At 41.7% G+C, this 18,797-nt stretch overlaps 2 protein-coding genes across 2 annotated transcripts in view; one reads left to right on the top strand and one right to left on the bottom strand.

Moving 5' to 3' along the window:
• Positions 1-1,229: 1,229 nt before the first annotated feature.
• Positions 1,230-3,374, bottom strand: pdcd2l (programmed cell death 2-like). The gene is made up of 2 exons (XM_042482780.2): positions 2,894-3,374; positions 1,230-2,102 (listed from the first exon to the last, which is right to left on the bottom strand). The coding sequence occupies exons 1-2, from the start codon at positions 3,363-3,365 to the stop codon at positions 1,492-1,494; spliced, it is 1,083 nt and encodes a 360-aa protein (XP_042338714.2). The 5' UTR covers positions 3,366-3,374; the 3' UTR covers positions 1,230-1,491.
• Positions 3,375-7,707: 4,333 nt separating this feature from the next.
• gpia (glucose-6-phosphate isomerase a) overlaps positions 7,708-18,797 on the top strand; it is a 20,281-nt gene continuing 9,191 nt past the window's right edge. Inside the window, exons 1-5 of the mRNA XM_088079567.1 lie at positions 7,708-7,914; positions 12,420-12,510; positions 15,216-15,284; positions 17,909-18,028; positions 18,122-18,205. Of these exons, the coding sequence (XP_087935693.1) occupies positions 7,796-7,914; positions 12,420-12,510; positions 15,216-15,284; positions 17,909-18,028; positions 18,122-18,205 (483 nt within the window). The 5' untranslated portion in view covers positions 7,708-7,795. The remainder of the gene's footprint in view (positions 7,915-12,419; positions 12,511-15,215; positions 15,285-17,908; positions 18,029-18,121; positions 18,206-18,797) is intronic.

Below are 18,797 nucleotides of genomic sequence, written 5' to 3'. Positions count from 1 at the left end.
AGAGGTCAGAGGTCACAGCAGGAAACATCAGACATTATTTCAGCTGTGTTCACGGCAAACTGTGAAGAGTCTCTGCAGCGGGAAAACAGCAACCCAGCTAGTTTAAACCCATCTGTCGATATATTTTCAGAAATTTTAAGATTTTTCAGTGAAAATTGGGTCAAAACCCAAAATAATGAGCATCAGCTGGTTTCTGGCAGCAACGTTTGGGACACTCGTCCTCCTCAGCTGGACTCCATTTCTCGGATTTGGCAGCAAAGTTCTGCCCCGAGATTTAATATCCATCTACTTATTATTACAGTAATACACAACTCTGCCTGGGGCCACTTTTACAGAGTGACAGGGGCGGGGCGGGGCAGGGGCCGGGGCCGGGGCGGGGCCAGTCACAGCAGCCCCATGTATGTATGTATGTAGGATTTCAGGACACTTTTGGGACATTCAAAAATTGTAGGACATTTCTATGATTTAGAAGGTTTCTAGAATTTAAGGACACTTCTAGGATTTCAGGATGTTTATAAGATTTTAGGACATTTCAAGGATTTGTGGCCTTTTCTAGAATTTAGCATGTTTCTTGGATTTTAAGACGTTTCTCAGATTTTCTGATGTCTCTAAGATTTAAGGACATCTCTCAAATTTTAGGTCATTTCCAGGATTTTAGGACATTTTTAGTATGTTATGATGTTTATCAGATTTTAGGGATTTTCTAGGATTTCAGGACATTTTAGGATTTCAGTATATTTATTGAATTTTGGTAATGTTATAAAAGAAAGGTATTAATATTTTTTCCCCCTTAAAATTTATTTTTAAAGAAAATCATGGCTTTGTAAGACATGTTTTCTTTCTTTCTTCTTTATCTTTAATCAGTGATTTAAATATTTGTGCCATTTTTATTGGAAAAAAAGATGTTTTAGGACATTTCTAGTATTTTAAGACATTAGTGTCTCAGCTGTGTCCTCTGTCGGGGGTGTCCTCCTCTGGCTCTTTTTTTGATGCTGTTTTATATCTCTGACACCTTATGGAGACTAAAAGGACAAAAACTTCACAGTGAGAATCACTTTATTTTATTATTGAGAATTATAAAATGGTTGGGGGGCCACTGTGCACCCTATCAGGGGCCAGATTTGGCCCACGGGCCATGAGTTGAGTATCACTGCCGTAACCTCTACCTGCATTTTTCCTTAGGATTTCATTTCAGACCGTAACTCTCTTGTTAGAATATAAAGTGTTAGAATATAAAGTGTAATATTTGTGTGCATGTAAAGGCCGTTTCATCTTCAGCAGACCGGCCGCTGTGACCACGCCCTGCGGTGACGTCACAGTGGCCCGGAGCTCACCTGCAGCAGGTGAAACGGTAAACCGACGCAGGTCTGCAAGAACAAGACTTCCAGCTCAGACCCCCAAAAATGAAAACTGCCATCGCCAGCGTCCAGACCCGGATATGTTCTCCGTTTTTAGTCGTGTCCCAGCTGTGATCCAGTTTAACCAGTCCAGTTATTTAAAGAGCTGCTGGTCCGGGTCGTCCTGAACCAGGCAGAACTCCTCCACAGGTGATCTCGATCCCGCCGTCCAGCAGCTGTCTGAGCACGTGTAAACCAGCACCGTCCCAAACTCCAGCTCCGCCTCCGCGCCGCCCTCCATCCGCAGCACGCTCACCAGAGCCGGCATCAGCTGCAGCTCGAAGGTCCTGGAGCCGCCGCAGCCGCCGCACGCCGGCACCACCCGAGCCATGTCGGCCGGAGGCTCGGAGATGAAGAGCGGCCTCCCTCCGCGGCAGTACCGCAGGATCTGCTGAGGACAGAGCGAGATCTTCTTCATGAACCTGGAGAAAACGGCGTCTCCGTGCCGGGCTCTCGTCTTCTCGTACTTCTCCTCCCCGCCGCCGCCCGCGCCGCCCGCGCCGCCCGCCGGCTCTCCCGCCGCCGCGCCCTCTCTCCTCTCGTACTCCCTCAGCAGCTGCCGAGCGTGCTGCAGGCCGTCGTCCTCTCCGCCCAGATCCGCCTCCTCCTCCACGCTGATGAAGACGGAGCGGAGCGGAGGAGCGTCCTCCTGCGGGTCTCCCAAACTGAGACCCTGAAGCCGCCCGCGGACCTCCGCCTCGCCAGCTGCCGGAAATAAAAGAGAAAATAAACAGAAAATTCAGAGAAGGATTTCTGAAACACAACAATTTTCATGGACTACATTTCAAAACTTTTCCATGACTTTTCCGGGAGCCAGAGTGTTTTTTTCCTTGCTCCACGTCCCCGGTGTTTCTCAAACAGGAGATTTAAAATCTACTCAAACATCGTTTCTGCACCCCACATTATGCGTTTAAGGACCGTCGGAAATTTGAAAATCACACAATAATTTCTGGGTTTTTTTTTCAGTTTCTGGCTGTAAAAAAAAGAACTAAAAACAAAGCAGTTTTCTTTAAGTAAAAAACCCCAAATGCTTTCAGATTTCAGTAAAAAATGCCAAATATATATAATAAAGAAGACATTGTGGATTAAAAAAAAATTGAATTACAAACCTGTGGTTTTCTTTACAAATAAATTTTAGGGAAAACAAAGAAAAAAGCGTTTTTTTTAAAGTTTTCTACAAAATCCAAGACACACCCTAAAATCCTGAAATGTGTTTAAATCTGATAAAAATCCTACTATTTGAGAAAAGCCTAGAAATGTCCTAAAATCCAAGATATGTGCTACAATTACAGAAATGTCCCAAAATTGAAGAAAAGACTTCCTGGATGTGTCCTTAAATCATAGACATGTGTCCCAAAATTTGAAAATATCCTCAAATCCTCAAAATGTCCTTAAATCCTTAAATCTTAGAAACTATGGGCTCGCTGTGACTGGCCCCTGGACGCCTGTCACTTTGTGGCCCCTGGCCGAGCGAGTGTCCTTGGTTTGGCCCCTACCCTCCTCCTCAGGAGCTGCCGCCTCCTCTTGAACCTGTCTGTCCTCCTTCACACCTCCTCCTCCCTCCTCCTCCTCCATCCCCCAGTCATCAGCGGAGTCACACCAGTCTGTGGCCGACAGAGGAGCCTCCTGAGGCGGCTCGGGTCCTCCGGGAGTCCCCGCGGCGTCCTCCAGACACTGAGAGCGGAGCACCGTCCAGCAGTCTGTGCGGCCGCTGCACGCGGCTCCCGGGCACGCGAACAGGTGGAGGCTCCGGTGATAGGGGGAGGCCTGCAGGGGGCAGTACACCTGAACCACGTGCGCTAACGGGGCCCCGCAGCGGCCACAGCGGGGGGCCCGTCGGGAGACTCCCGGGGGCCAATCCGGGCGGCCCCCGACCTTGTTAGTGAGAAAGCAGGAGCGGTGTTTTTTGGGGTCGAGCTCTCCGTCACACAGACCCACCAGAGTCACCTCGTGAGCGCGAGACGCCATCTCTCCCAAAAAACACCGACCGGAAGTCAAACTTTCGGTCCGGGGTCCGTCACCAAAACATGACCGTCAGCATGGAGGCAGATTAACGCTAAAAACGCGCGATAATTAATATAGTTAAAACACTCGGCTTTAATTATTTATATTGACACGTGACAAGACGGTTAAAACGTGAAGCTAATTCTTAAAAATGGTGATAACTAGATCAAGAACAGTTCCTACCGGAACTCGCTTTTCCAGTGAGTTAAAGTTACCGGAAGATAAACATCCGTTGAAGTTATTGTGCCTTCAAAATAAAGAGCATATTTACACGCTGTGTTTCAAACTTTTTTTTCCTTAAAAAATTTCAGGTGATTTTAACAAAAAAAAAACTTTTGAGGGGTGCACTTGTGCACTCCTCAAAAGTTTTTTTTCTGCACTTTTTTGCAAATTTTTCGGACTTATTTTCAGTTAAGATTTCTGATCATTTAATAAACTGCAGAAAGGTTTTTTTCTTTAAAAACATTGACAGTGTTTTTCTTTAAAAATCTGAGGCGACTTTAAAAACTTGAGTTAGTTTATGACATTACATTACATTGATTGTTTTGCATATAAACGCTCAATTTTGAAAAAAAATAAGAGCCCTTTAAAGCTTTGATTTAGTTTTTCCAGTCCTCAGTGGGTGGCGCTTTTATTCTGAAATATCGATAGAGTCGGAAGTGTCCCGTTTGTTTACTTCCGGTTTGTAAATTTGAACCGCAGAGGAGCGGAGCGGCGGGACCAGCTCTCCGGCAGCTGACCAGATCCCAGATCTGATCCAGATCCATGTTAGTAGCGCCGAGGGGGTTAAAAACTGGACTAAAACTGCCAAGTTAGTTGAAATCACGCGAACTTGTTTACGAACTTAGATTGGAGCTACAATGAGCGATGCTAAGCTAACTGGCTAACAAGCTAATGTTAAATACTGGGCGTGACTTCCGCGGTGAAAACACAACAACAACAACAACAACAACAACAACAACAACAACAACAACAACAGGGTAAAGCCTCAGCCACCATGCCTCTGCTGCTCCCGGAGCGGTGCCTCGGGCCCAGTCTACAGACTCACGCCGCGCTGAGTGCTGCCCTGCCGGCTGGGACCGTCCTGACCGTCCGCTCCTCAGAGTCCAGCCCGGAGGACACACGCAGGCAGCCGGCCCGCAGCTCCAGGATCAGCCGCAGCGTCAGGGATGGTGGGCAGTGCCTGAGTGCGGGATGACCTGCAGACTGTCCGGGTCTCTGTTTTTGGTTTTTGGTGAGTGAAAGGGCTGGGCGATATGGCAAAAAGATATCATCAGGATCATTTCCCCCATATTGATCAATATCGATATTTATCACGATTTATAATTCGATAATGCTGCTCTTTTCCCGCCAAGGGATTTTCTATTAAATTGCCAGCCAGCGCCAGCATTTTTGGTCATATTTCCTAATCTTTTAAGACCTCCAGAATATTTAGTGTTTTGAATATATAAACAATGAAAACATCAGGATAAAGGACAGATCTTCATACACACAAAACATTTAATTCTAGCTTCTTCCGTTCTTTTTTTATCAATAACTGAATTTGTGCATTTTCATCAAAAAACGTTATTCTTGACAAAAGCTGACAAAAACACATTTTTGTCAAAGGAAGTCATTTTCAGGAGCAAAATCAATTTCATGTTTACATTTTGGGTTTTTTTTGTCTTATTTTCTTATGTCAACTTGAATTATACAAAAATAATGCCTAAAATAACATTGTGTTTGAGTTCTAGTGGAACTAGAGAGGAACGTTCCCCAAAATGTCAGGAAGCAGCAGCTACAGAACCGTCCCTCAGTAACGGCTTCGCTGTGAACTCTTCGTTGCATTGGCCCTTTAGCGGTATTTACACAGGTAAAAGGGGACTGGGTGAAATATAACCTGTCAAATATAATCAGTCTGAATGAAATCAAGTCATTTTGAGGCAGAAACAACTTTTCAGTGACAAGAGATGAGCTGCAATCACTTTTAGCAGGTTTTTATGAGTGTATTGGCTCTTCAAAGGGATTTCTACAGGCAGAAGGAGGTAAAAAGGACTAAAGTGGTTATAATTTTTGGCACAGAGCAACTCATATAATGCAGGCTCACGAGGATAATAGCAGATAATGCCTTTATTTTTTACATTACCCATCCGTAAAGTGTGACATACTACTCTCCAAATGTAAGCAGGATTTCAGACACAACGGGAACAACAGTATTGTCTATAGTCAGCTGTAGTGAGTTTCCAGCTCGGTTCTGCTGAAAGAATAAACTGATATCTGATATTTGAGCATGTAAATGTGCAGAGATCACAGCAGAGCCGTCACTTAGGGACGGTTCTGTAGCTGCTGCTTCCTGACAGTTTGGGGAACGTTCCTCTCTACTTTCTCTCTACTCAAACACAATGTTATTTTCAGCATTATTTTTGTATAATTCAAGTTGAAATAAGAAAATAAGAGGGAAAAAACGAAATATTAAAATGAAATTGAGTTTGTTCTTGAACTCTCAAAGTTTTAAAGAAAGAAAAAAACCTACAAGGATATTATAAAGAAGAAGAAAAAAGCCAATAATTTTAAAAGGAAAAAAGGCACCACAAAGCTTTTTAGGGCTTTAATATTCACTAAATTGATTTTTAAATTTTTAATACATTTTAAGACCCATGTAGACACCTTGATTATACAGCCCGTATTAAAGGCACCAGTCTTCCTCTGTACTCCCATACAGTCCCATCATAAGCGTTATTTCAGTTACATATTACATATTTTATACAGATACATATTTTATTGGTAATCATCTTCCTTCATATACATATAATGACATATCATATCAACCATGCTCACCTCCAGGTAATATAGTTATGCAGTCTGACATTAATCTACTTCCATACGGCCCTGTCATATAAAGCGTAATTATCATCTCAGCGTCTGTTTTAGTGTCATTAATCTCCTTTCATACCCTCCTAAAGTCCCACTATAGTGAGCATGAGCATCTTCAGTTCACGTACCAGTTTGTATTGGTGCCACTAATCACCCTCCATACACACACCCATAATGTCAGCCATAATCACGTCCAGTTTACGTTACGCAATCTGTATTATTGGCATGGATCTGCCTCCGTACAGCCATACAGCCCTGTCATTTTAAGCAGGATGGGGACCTCTACCTCTGCTTTAAGGACACTGTCTTCCTCTAGTCCATACTCACATTAAATCAAGCTTCATCGCCTCTGTTTAATTACAATATGGTCTGAATTATTGACACCAGTGTGCCACCATACACATATTCACCTGCACTATATTACACGTGATCACCTCATTCATTCATTCATTCATTTTTTTTACATTCACTTTACATGATTATTAACCACCTTGTAGTGTAGACACAAAACGGCCTCCACACTCCCACACAGTCCCATCATAAGTGTTATTCCAATTTTACACATATATTATTGCCATGAACCTGCATCCACACATGGAGTCCAATTATATAAAGCGTGACCATCTCCTGTTTACATAATTAAGATGTGGTCTGCATTAGCGGCACTAATCTTCCTCCATACTCCCTTACAGTCGCATCATAGGTCTCCACTTTACATAACTGATCTCCCAGAGCAGCGATACTCAACTTACGCCCCCCCCCCAAAAAAGAAATCAAGAATCCTAAAATTGTCCTAAAATCCTAGAAACATCCTAAAATCCTTGAAATGTCCTAAAATCCCCGCCAGTCCGTTTTTTTAAAGACACAAAAAATGAGGAAAAAAATAGCCAAAATATGGTAAAGAAATGTCCTAGAGTCCTAAAATAATAACAATAAAAAAAGAAAAAGATTGAAATCCCAGAAACGTAAGAAAATCATGAAAATGTGTTAAAATCTAAGAAGCGTAACATTTGAGACTTGTCCTAAAATCCTACAAACGTGTTAAAATTCTGGAAATGTTCTTAAATTCTTTGAAAAATCCTCAAAACCCCAGGCCTCCTGCATTTTGCAAAAGTGGCCCCTGAGCAGAGCAGTTGAGTGAATGGGATCACTGTGGGGGGACACTGGCTTACTGGTTTACTGGTTATATTATGTTTGTCAGTTTGCACTGTGAGTCTGACAAAATCCAGCAGGTGGCGGTAATGCAACATTCATGGATGCGCACGGCTATTGAAACGCCACAGAAGAAAAGGACTGCGCCCCGGGCCTGTGCTGCTGGCACTAATCTCCCTCCATACACCCGTACAGTCCCAGTATGAGCTCACTGGGAGGAGTCTAACCCAGCGGGGCGGAGTGACGCCTCATTGGTGCAGCCTGCTCCAACCGTCCGACTCCCGTCTACATCTCCTCCTTCTCCTTCCTCCTCATCACCACTCTGGGACCAGTCCAGCACCTCTGAGGCCGCGGCCAGTACCACCAGTATCACCAGTGTCACCAGCACCATGGCGCTCACCAACGACCCCAACTACAAGAAGCTGGAGCAGTGGTACCGCGCCAACGGCGGCAGCCTCCGCATGAGGGACATGTTCGACTCGGACAAGGACAGATTCAGCACGTTCAGGTGGGAGACACTGGACAGGGGACACGATGAGGATGATGATGGTGATGAAGGAGGGAGGTGGGCGTGATGCCGACACAGCTGCACTTTGCAGCAGCGTGACGGGCCCTCAGTGCAACACCGGGACCACAGGTGCACTGTCGACACCCACCGCACTCCCTTAAATTTACAGCTTTTTGCATTGGATTTGGTCTGAGCGTGTTGCTAACATTAAGCTGGCCCTTGAATTAACTTTTTGGGGGTATTGGATTTGGTCGATAAGTGTTGCTAACATTAAGCTGGCCCTTGAATCAGCAGTTTTTGCATTGCATTTTGTCTGTAGGTCCCTAACTTGAAACTGGCACTTAAATTAACAGCTTTTTGCATTAGATTTGGTTTGTAACTTTCTCTAACACAAAGCTGACCCTTAAATTAAGAGTTTTGTGTATTGGATTTGGTCTGTAGGTCTAACGTCGCAAACACAAAACTACCCCTAAGTTATTATTATTATTATTATTATTATTATTATTATTATTATTATTATTATTATGTTTTAGATTTGGTCTGCTGGTCTTATGTAGCTGACACAAAGCTGGCCCTTAAATTAACATTTTTTGTATTGGATTTGGTCTGTAGGTCCAATGAACTTAACTTAAAATCAGCCCTTAAATTAACATTTTTTTGCATTGGCTTTGGTCTGTAGGTCCAATGTCGCTAACAGAAAACTAGCCTTTAAATGGCCCTTAAATTGACGGTTTTTTGCATTGGCTTTGGTGTGTTCGTGGCTCTGAACACTCTTCCTCTGTTTGAGTCATGTTGCACAAGGTCATCCTTTCATATCGGTACTTTTCCGCTTGACTTTCCAAACCGAAACAATATCCAGCGACATTATTCAGACGTGTTCTCACCTGTCAGGTAAACCCTCTCACCTGAGATGTTGGCAGCAGTTTGGAACACCCCCCAGGCCTCTCAACCACAGTGACTTAAATCACTTAGCTAATGTTAGCCGGCGTGCTAATGTCAGCGGCGTCCATTATCGGACAGGCGGCTCCGGGATGATTTCCGTGTTGCAGTTTTCTCCATAAATGTGTGAAATAATAAATAAAAGCGCTTCGACTTAATATTAAGTGTTATTTATGTTGTCTGATTATATTTAATATGATAAACTGTGATTATCACGCGACTAACGCTAGCTAAAATCTGTCAAATCTTAGTCTGTAATAAAATAAATGCATAAAATAAACCTGCTGCGTGTTTTAATCATCACAGCTGGTTTTTATTTCATTTCGGGTTTTTTTAATGTTTCAAAATGTGTTTATAATGGTTCGTATGTGTAAAATGAGACGGTTAATCGTGGCTACACAGACGCTAGTTTAAGCTAACGCTGAGTTGGTGAAACCTGTTGAACCCCGTTCTCCTCCTGTGTCAGTTAAACCACCGGTGTGTTCGATCAACCTGTCCGCTCAGAGTGAGCTCTGTGCGGGGATGGGCGTGTCCGATAATGGATGCTACGTGGTTCATTCGACGGTTCCTTTCTTAAAACTTCAGAAAAAAAGGTTTATTTGTATTTTAACACTTAAATAAGAATCACAGCTCATTGATGTAAACACGGACGCGGTGTGGAGGTGTTTATTAGGCAGGTTTTTGGAGGCAGGATGTCTGCTGCAGTCAGCGGGGAGTCTCCGTCCGTCCTCCGGCCCGCCGCGCCTCAGTCTGGGCTACGTGCGCTGCGGCACATCCTCCAAGCTGCATCAGTCACTTCACGGCAGAGAGGAAAACCCCAGAAACACTGCTAATAATAACACAGCAGCATCCAAAAGATGCATTATGTGTGTTTGCTATGTTAGAGTCATGCATCCTGCACAAATCTGTGATTATTATTTCTTATTAGGGACTGTTCGTTATTTATCAGAGGAGGAGAGTGAGTGACTTTGGGGAAAAATGCATGATTTGATGTTTGAAAGCTGAAGCTGAAATCCTGGAGGTGCAAAAAGCCGTAGTTTTTCACTCATGTCGTTGTGCTGGTTAGTTTGTGCAATCACGATATTTTTGTACACATTTTAAATGAGACAGAGAGTAGAGTGATTGGGGGTATGTTTTATTTATTTTTATTTTTTTTATAAATGGTGTCATTTGGCTGCAGCCCGCAGGATTGGAAGGCATGTTTTCTTTCTTTGAGATGATTTTTTAAAAGATTTTAAAGAAAAAAGGGGCAACACAAAACCTTAATTAAAGAAAAAATAATGTCATTTTTAATTTACCCAGGATTTTAAGAAAAAAAGCCAAAATGGTTTATTTTAAAAATTGCTAAGAAAAGAAAAATAAAGACAAAAAATACAAAGAAAATAACCAAACTGCTAACTAAACTAAAGATTTTTGAAGAACACAGCTGAAATTACTTTTTTAAAAATCAACACATTTTTAAAGTAGAAAAAATAGCCAAAATGTGTTATTTAAAAATCATCAAACATTTTAATGAAAATATAAAATAATAATAATAATAAGCTTTATTTGTATAGCACCTTTCATACATAAAATGCAGCTCAAAGTGCTTTACATACAAGATTTAAAACCTAACAATTCATGAGAAACGTGTATGTAAATACATATTAAAAACTCATACAAACACACAAATACAGTGGACATATATATACACCCTTAGACCTTTTGAAAGAAAAAATAAACACATTTATTGTGGCTTAAGAAAATGTGTTTTCTTTCAAAAAAAGCTGAAAAAAACCTATTGCCAAAAATGTTGAAAGAAAAAAATCAACATGTTTTGGAGTTGCCAAAAACAAAGAAATTGCTTTAAAAAAGATAAAATTCATAAGGGGAAAAAATGATGTTGCAGCCGGTAAAGGTGTAGCTCATTTCAATAAATTCATTAATCTGTATTCATACATAATCATTTGTTATTGATCATATTTTGTATTAATAATCTGAATCTTAGAGAAACTTATGAAACTTACTCAAAAATACTCAAGTCAAGTAAAAGTACCTCTAAATTAGCAATTAACAGTCAAATATGCGAGTAAAAGTACTTTCCACCGCTGTCAGCCTCAGTGTGTGCGTGTGCGTGTGCGTGTGTGTGTGTGTGTGTGTGTGTGTGTGTGTGTGTGTGTGTGTGTGTGTCCTCATCGACAGCGTGAGGGTCGATGGGGAGCAAACACTGGGAGTACACAGTACTGCATGTACTGCATGTTGTGTAACAGGGGGACGGTACACAGTACTGCGTCTACTTTTACTTCACTTTCATGAAAATCCTCAGTAGTTTTCAAACAGTTCACCCAAAATATTAATTCATTTATTAATATCGTCAATAGAGCTGCAACGGTTAATGGATTAATTACCAGAAAACGCGTCTGCAGCTGTTTGAATAATCGATCGCTGGATTATTGGTCTCGGCTTCTCAAACATGAAGATTAAGACTTTTCTTTGTCACGTATCATATTAAAATGATATATTTGAGCTTAAACAAATAAACAACTTCAAAGAAAAGCACAAAATTGACAAAAAATTTAAAGAAGAAAAAGTGCTGAAATGATTTCTGTATAAACTGTAAAAGTTAAAAAAAAAAAAAAAAAAAGCCATTATGTTTTCTTTAAAAATGACCAAGACATTTTAAAGAAAATTAAAAATTGGCAAATAATTTTAAAGAAAATAATATCACCTTTCTTGTGTGGGTTTAGAAGCTATGCTTTCTTCAGAAAGTGCTGAAAAAAATGCCAATTTTTTAATGAAAAAAAATGCCAAAGAAGATTAAAGAAAAAAGCAAAATTGACAAAAACTTTTAAATGGAAAGAAAAATCATCAAAATATTTTCTTTTAAAGTAGCCGAAACGTTTTTTAAGAAAAAAATAGCCAAAATCTTTTCTTTAAAAATCATCAGAACATTTTTCTTTTTAAATATTAACTGATGAATTGTTTTTTCTGCTGTTTGAGTTTCTGTTTACTGAAATGAAAAACTGCATAAACCAGAATATTTGGTTTAAATAAATAAATCAACTTTTAAATCAGCATTTTTCAGTCAGCTAACAGCTTTTTGTGTTTCTCCTCGTCTGTCGAGCTCAAAGCGATCGATTTAAAAGCTGCAGAGTCTCTTTACTCCAAACTGAAGATTTACACGTTTTTGCATTTTGTTCCAAATTAGTTTTTATTGTCATCAATGAACCTTTTTTTTTTAAATTAACACATGCAGCTCTTTCTGCGTCTCTTTTTTTCTTGTGAGAAACGTCCATCACACTTTGTTCTCTTTAGTTTCTGCAGCCAGTTGATGCTTTTTAGTGTCTGAATAAATGAATAATCAGCTGGGAGCGTTCGTGTTGTCCGAACGACGAAACAAATGTTTCATTCACATGAAAAAAAACAGCAAATTACAATATCAGAAGATTCATCAGTGACTCTTTAATCATGACAGAAAGTGATTAATTCACTGTTTATTGAATAAGTGATTAACAGTCTGATGAGAAAAAACAGACGTGTGAAATTAAAGTCGTTTTAATAATTGGAATTTTTTTTACGTCCGACAGCACGACTCTGGAGACGGACGACGGAGAAATCCTGCTCGACTACTCCAAGAATCTCATCAACCAGGAAGTGATGGACATGCTGATCGCCATGGTACGGTGTACACACACACACACACACACACACACACACACACACACACACACACACACACACACACACACACACACACACACACACACTCTGTGCTGCAGCTGTCTCCTCTAATAAGCCTTAAGCCGCTCCTCTCATTGTATCTCAGCTGAGCTCTTAAACATGTTAATCAGCTGTAAACACGCTGCTGCTGGACAAGTGAGGGGACAGGTGAGGAGACAGGTGAGCAGACAGGTGAGGGGACAGGTGAGCGGACAGGTGAGGGGACAGGTGAGGGGACAGGTGAGGGGACAGGTGAGCGGACAGGTGAGGGGACAGGTGAGCGGACAGGTGAGGGGACAGGTGAGCGGACGGGTGAGCGGACGGGTGAGGGGACAGGTGAGCGGACGGGTGAGCGGACGGGTGAGCGGACAGGTGAGGGGACAGGTGAGCGGACGGGTGAGGGGACGGGTGAGCGGACGGGTGAGCGGACAGGTGAGGGGACAGGTGAGGGGACAGGTGAGCGGACGGGTGAGGGGAAGGGTGAGCGGACGGGTGAGCGGACAGGTGAGGGGACAGGTGAGCGGACAGGTGAGCGGACGGGTGAGCGGACAGGTAAGGGACAGGTGAGGGGACAGGCGAGGAGACAGGCGAGGGGACAGGTGATCGGACAGTTGAGGGGACAGGTGAGTGGACAAGTGATGGGACAGGTGAGGGGACAGGTGAGCGGACAGGTGAGGGGACAGGTGAGCGGACAGGTGAGGGGACAGGTGAGCGGACAGGTGAGGGGACAGGTGAGGGGACAGGTGAGGGGACAGGTGAGGGGACAGGTGAGGGGACAGGTGAGCGGACAGTTGAGGGGACAGGTGAGGGGACAGGTGAGGGAAGCACTGTGAGGAGGACAGAGTGAGACGTCGCCTCATTACTGTTTTTCCATCAGCGCTTTTGGCCGCGCAGACTCAAACTGAGCGGCGCCGTTTGGCGTTTCCATCATCGGTTTAGAGACGCTGTGCAAAACCGCACCTGAGCTGGACCTTAAAATAAAAATAAAAACACCCGAATACATATTTTACAGCTCCTGGAAGGAAGCTCCGGCGTTTTCTCTAAATCTGCTTTCAAACAGCTCGTCAGTCGCTGTGAGTCATCGATATTTATCAAATCTGCTTCAGTCTTTTCATCATGAGATAAATTCCTCACAAATCTGCCAGTAAAAAGGACAGTCTTTTTTTCTTTTTTTTTTTGATTATTTTATTTGTAAAAAGGACAGTCTTTTTTTTTTTTTTTTTTTTGATTATTTTATTTGTAAAAAGGACAGTCTTCTGTAAGGTCCCGTGTTGGACACGTTTGACGTTCTTCCTGCAGCCCTCCGTACCTGCTGGTCTCAGTATAATCTGTATCAATAATTATTTTAATAATATATATTTGTGTCAGTTTGACTAATTTCACAGGACGTCTTTTTCACCGGAATATTTCAGGTCCCGGAGGCCGGACTCTGCCTCGCTGAGACAGGAGTCACATTAAATCTGTGCGTCAGACACAGTTTCCGCCGTGTACCTCGTGACCAGCACGAAACGTTTTTGGTAGAAATAAAAAAGAGGCGCGGCGCTGTGCCGTCAGAGTCGGGGTCATTAAACACCGTAACAGAGAAACGTTCATATTTGGGGGTTGCAGCTCGTCGACGTAAACCGACGTAAACATGATCTCTGCATACTAACGGTATCTCGTCGGTCCTGGTTCGTCTTCTTCTTCAACCACGACTTCAGCGTTTGTGTCTTGACGGCGGCGAGTGATTGATTGACAGGTGACAGGATTTGACAGGTCGGGTCAAACAATCCGGTTTGGGAGGTTTTTGGGGTTTTTTTTAAGGATATTGAAATTGAATATTGAGTATAAAATTCAGTTTATGAGTTTGATTTATATTTTTATTGAAATTTTCATAATAGAATTATTTTTAGGAGTTATGCATGACTGTAATGCACCTCCGTTTGAGCAGCGGTGCATTAAATGACGGCGCTGTCACTGGAGCTCCACTTCACTGTGCACCTGAACACATCATAAAAGCGTGTTCGTGAGTGCAGTCAACAGGAAGTCCTCTCTCGCAGGCTCCGCCTCTTTAACGCCAGGTGAAGTGATGAGTGCAGTCAGGTGAGACGTCCACCGGCTGCAGAGACGCTGCAGAAACGACGTCGGGCTGCGGAGTTCAGATGCGGCTCCTGCAGGTTTTATTCTGGATGTCACGTCTGCACGAAGCGTGACGCGCTGTAATAATGCCGCACAAATAAAACACACAGAAGTTCATTTCTTCAGCTGAACTCTGTCTGCTCTCACCTGCAGGAAACATCGACTCCGTTATCAGCCTGTCTGATGAAACGTGCAGGAACAAAAGTCCGATTCACACGCAGGAGTGACTTCCTGCTCCGAGACACCAGATAAAAAAAAAAACAACAAAAAACCTGATGTGTTACTCAAACTCACAATGAAACAGGAAGATTTCAACACTTTTATTTTGAAAGAATAGGCTCTTCCTATCACTGAAGCATTGCAGGAACAATGCTTTGCAGCACTTCCTCCTCACTGAGCACAAGAGGTTTACACACACACACTCACACACTCACACACACACACACACACACACACACACACACACACACACACACACTCACACACTCACACACTGATGCTGCAACAGTGTGTTCACAGATGTTCGTGTGTTCATGTTTTCACAGGCCAAGTCGAGGGGAGTGGAGGAGGCCAGAGAGAAGATGTTCTCTGGAGAGAAAATCAACTTCACCGAGGTACCAAAAAATTAAAAAATTAAAAAATTAAAAAATGGAGAAGCGCCAGAGTTTCCACAGATCCTTAAAAAGAAAATGACATTAATAAAAATATTTATCATCAAAGAAAGCCTTGATTAGTATTAAAATGTGATAATTCAATCTTTTAAAAGTTTTAAAAATGCAACAACATGCATTGCATTGCGTGTTAAAATCTAAAAATAATCTCTCGCATTAACATCACCAAAAAGTCATTTTTATGTTACAGTAAATATTTGAGCAAAAACCTTGAGTAATTTGTGTTTTTTTTTTTCCTTCTGTCCTTTTCTGGTTGTAAGTTTCAAAAGTTTAAAAGCTTAAAACATCAACAAAATTTCAGTTTTTACAGTTTCTGGTTGTGATAAATGACGTCATTTTGCTGCAGGCAAAAAAAACATTAAAGATTTTTTGACTTATTATATCACAGTTAGACAAAAAAAAGTTTTTAAGAAAAGAACAAAATTGACAAAATGTTTAAGAAAAAAATCTGAATTACTCTCTTTCAAAAATTGATTAAAAAATTTAAAAAATATTTTTTCTTTAAAAATCACCAAAATAATCTAAAGGAAATGTTTTGAAGGTCAGTTTCTTGCATGATTTTGTTTTTCTACTATCTTGTGCATATTTTCAGGTAATTTTCTTGTAACTTTCTGACTATATTTTTTCAAGCTTTCGGGCCATTTCTTGTGAAATTGCTTGTCTCCTGAGGTTTTTAAAAGAAATCGAACCAAAGTGCTCAGTTTTCAAAGCCGCAGAAACCCTGAATCATGTTTTCCAGGCCTAGAAAAGTCATGAATTTCCTAAAAATGAGAAGGAGAGTTACAGGTTTTCCTGTAATGAAACAGTGTCAGTAATCTCTGGATCACTTCCACGTTATAAAACATCACAGCAGATTTATTTTCTGTGTGAAATTTAGTAACGTGTGTCAGAGTTTCTCCCCTGAAACGCAGAGAGAGAACGTGCAGCCGGAGGAGAAACAGTCAGGGAAGTTTACAGGTTTTGTCCATGAGAGTGTGTGTGAACCTCGTTATCAGCAGATTCCTGAAAACAGCAGACAAAAGCTGCCGTCACAGTGACTGCACACATTTAACACACGCACGCACGCACACGCGCGCACGCACGCACACACGCGCGCACGCACGCACACGCACGCACGCACACACACAGTGTTGCGTAACAGCCTCCTCGGTGACTCTGCAGTTTGCGCTGCAGCTACATGTCCGTCACTGAAGACAGATTTAAATAAAACAAACATCTGCTCATCTGCTGAGGCTCTACGTCAGATTAGGGACTGTTCTTTATTTATCAGAGGAGGGTGAGTGACTTGTGGAAATGTAAGACCCTCCGCCATAAATAAGTTGTTAGAATTTAAAAACTTTGATGTTTAAAACTTCAGAGTTGAAGCTAAAGTCCTGGAGCTGGTTACTTCGTGCAAATGCTTTATTTTTGGACACATTTTAAATGTTTGATGGATGATTTTGAATTTTAAATGAGAATAAATATTTTTCTTTTTTTTGATTGAAGCGTTCGTCCCACATGATTTAAAGTTTTGTTTTTACAGGATCTGACTGATAAATGGTGTAATTTTGCTGCAGGTCTGCAGGATTGATTCATGTTTTTGTTAAAACTTTAAAACATTTTTTAAAAACAATTAATTTTAAAAAAGAAAAATATCTTTAAAGAAAAGAAACGCCAAAAATATTTTCTTTAAAAGAAAAAGAAAAAACTTTGCTAAAATATTTTGGAAAAAAGTCAATAAAAGAACAATATTGACATTTTTTTAAAGAACAAAACAGTTGCTGAAATGATTTCTTAAAATATCGCTAAAAGATTTTTAAAGAAAAAGAAACTGCAAAAATGTTGTCTTTAATAATTGGCAAACAAATTTTAAGAAAATGAAAAAAATGCTAACATTATTGTGGGTTTAGGAGGCATGTTTCTGTAACGAAAAAAGCCTCCAAAAACTATCAACATTTTAAATAAAACAAATTAAGAAACATAATAATGCCAAATTTTCTGTGGGTAAAATAATTACAAAATACAGTCGTTTAAAGCTGTGTGCCCCCAAAGTAAAACAAATCCCTCCCCAGAGCTTAAAAAGTGTTTGATGCGCCTTTATCAATAAAGTTTTCAGTTTATAACACGTCATGTCAATAATAATTGTTTATAAAATGCTTTTTTTGTTTCACCAAACATGAAAAACTCGACGTCAGTAACTGTGATGAAATGTGTGTGTGTGTGTGTGTGTGTGTGTGTGTGTGTGTGTGTGTGTGTGTGTGTGTGTGTGTGTGTGTGTGTGTGTTTGTTTGTGTGTGTGTGTGTGTGTGTGTGTGTGTGTGTGTGTGTGTGTGTGTGTTTGTTTGTGTGTGTGTGTGTGTGTGTGTGTGTGTGTGTGTGTGTGTGTGTGTGTGTGTGTTTGTGTGTGTGTGTTTGTGTGTTTGTGTGTGTGTGTGTGTGTGTTTGTTTGTTTGTTTGTGTGTGTGTGTGTTTGTGTGTGTGTGTTTGTGTGTGTGTGTGTGTGTGTTTGTGTGTGTGTGTGTGTGTGTGTGTGTGTGTGTGTGTGTGTGTGTGTGTGTGTGTGTGTGTGTGTGTGTGTGTGTGTGTAGGGTCGTGCTGTGCTCCACATCGCTCTGCGTAATCGGTCCAACACGCCGATCCACGTGGACGGCAAAGACGTGATGCCGGAGGTGAACCGAGTGCTGGACAAGATGAAGAGCTTCTGTCACGTACGTGTGCGGTCGTTGTGCGCAGAGCGTGCTGATGTCTGTCCTGTCAGCTCGGGCCAAAAGGTCGTGACCTTTAGTGTTGTGTGTTCACAGAGAGTCCGCAGCGGCGAGTGGAAAGGCTTCAGCGGGAAAAGCATCACGGACGTTGTGAACATCGGCATCGGAGGCTCTGACCTGGTGAGTCACGGAGACGTCGCCTGCTCGGGTTTGACGGAGGGGACGGTATGGCAGGTCGATAATGCCACGAGAAAAAACAAAACTGTTGATGTTTCACATCTAAACTCACGTGGACCAATTAGCTAAAATACAAATCCACGTATTAGAAAATCTGCTCGAAAAAGTCCCACAAACAGCCTCCAGAAACACGAAGCAAAGAGTCTGTTCAGAAACGAAGATAACGTTTAGAGTCCGAAATAAAAAATCATCGACTATAAAGACATCAGACTTGTCTCAGAGCAGTAAAACACCAGCTTTTAACTGCAACTGATGATTATTGATTAATCCAATAACGACTTTAAACTCTTTAATTATTTGGTCTATGGCAGTGATACTCAACTTATGGCACACAGGCCAAATCTGGCCCCTGACAGGGCCCCTGACAGGGCCCCCCAAACATTTTCTAATGTACAGTAAAAATAAAGTGATGGACTCTGTGAATAGTTTTTGTCCTTTTAGTCTCCATAAGGTGTCAGAGACATAAAACAGCATCAAAATAGAGCTTGTTGATCAAAAAAAGAGGCAGAGGAGGATCCCCCACACCCCCGACAGA

Source organism: Plectropomus leopardus, chromosome 7 (genome assembly GCF_026936395.1).
Source record: "Plectropomus leopardus strain MGB_pleo_1.0 chromosome 7, ASM2693639v1, whole genome shotgun sequence".
NCBI classification, from domain to species: Eukaryota; Metazoa; Chordata; class Actinopteri; order Perciformes; family Serranidae; genus Plectropomus; species Plectropomus leopardus.
The sequence above is the reverse complement of the archived record's forward strand: the minus strand, read 5'-3'. Positions and strand labels throughout refer to the sequence as shown.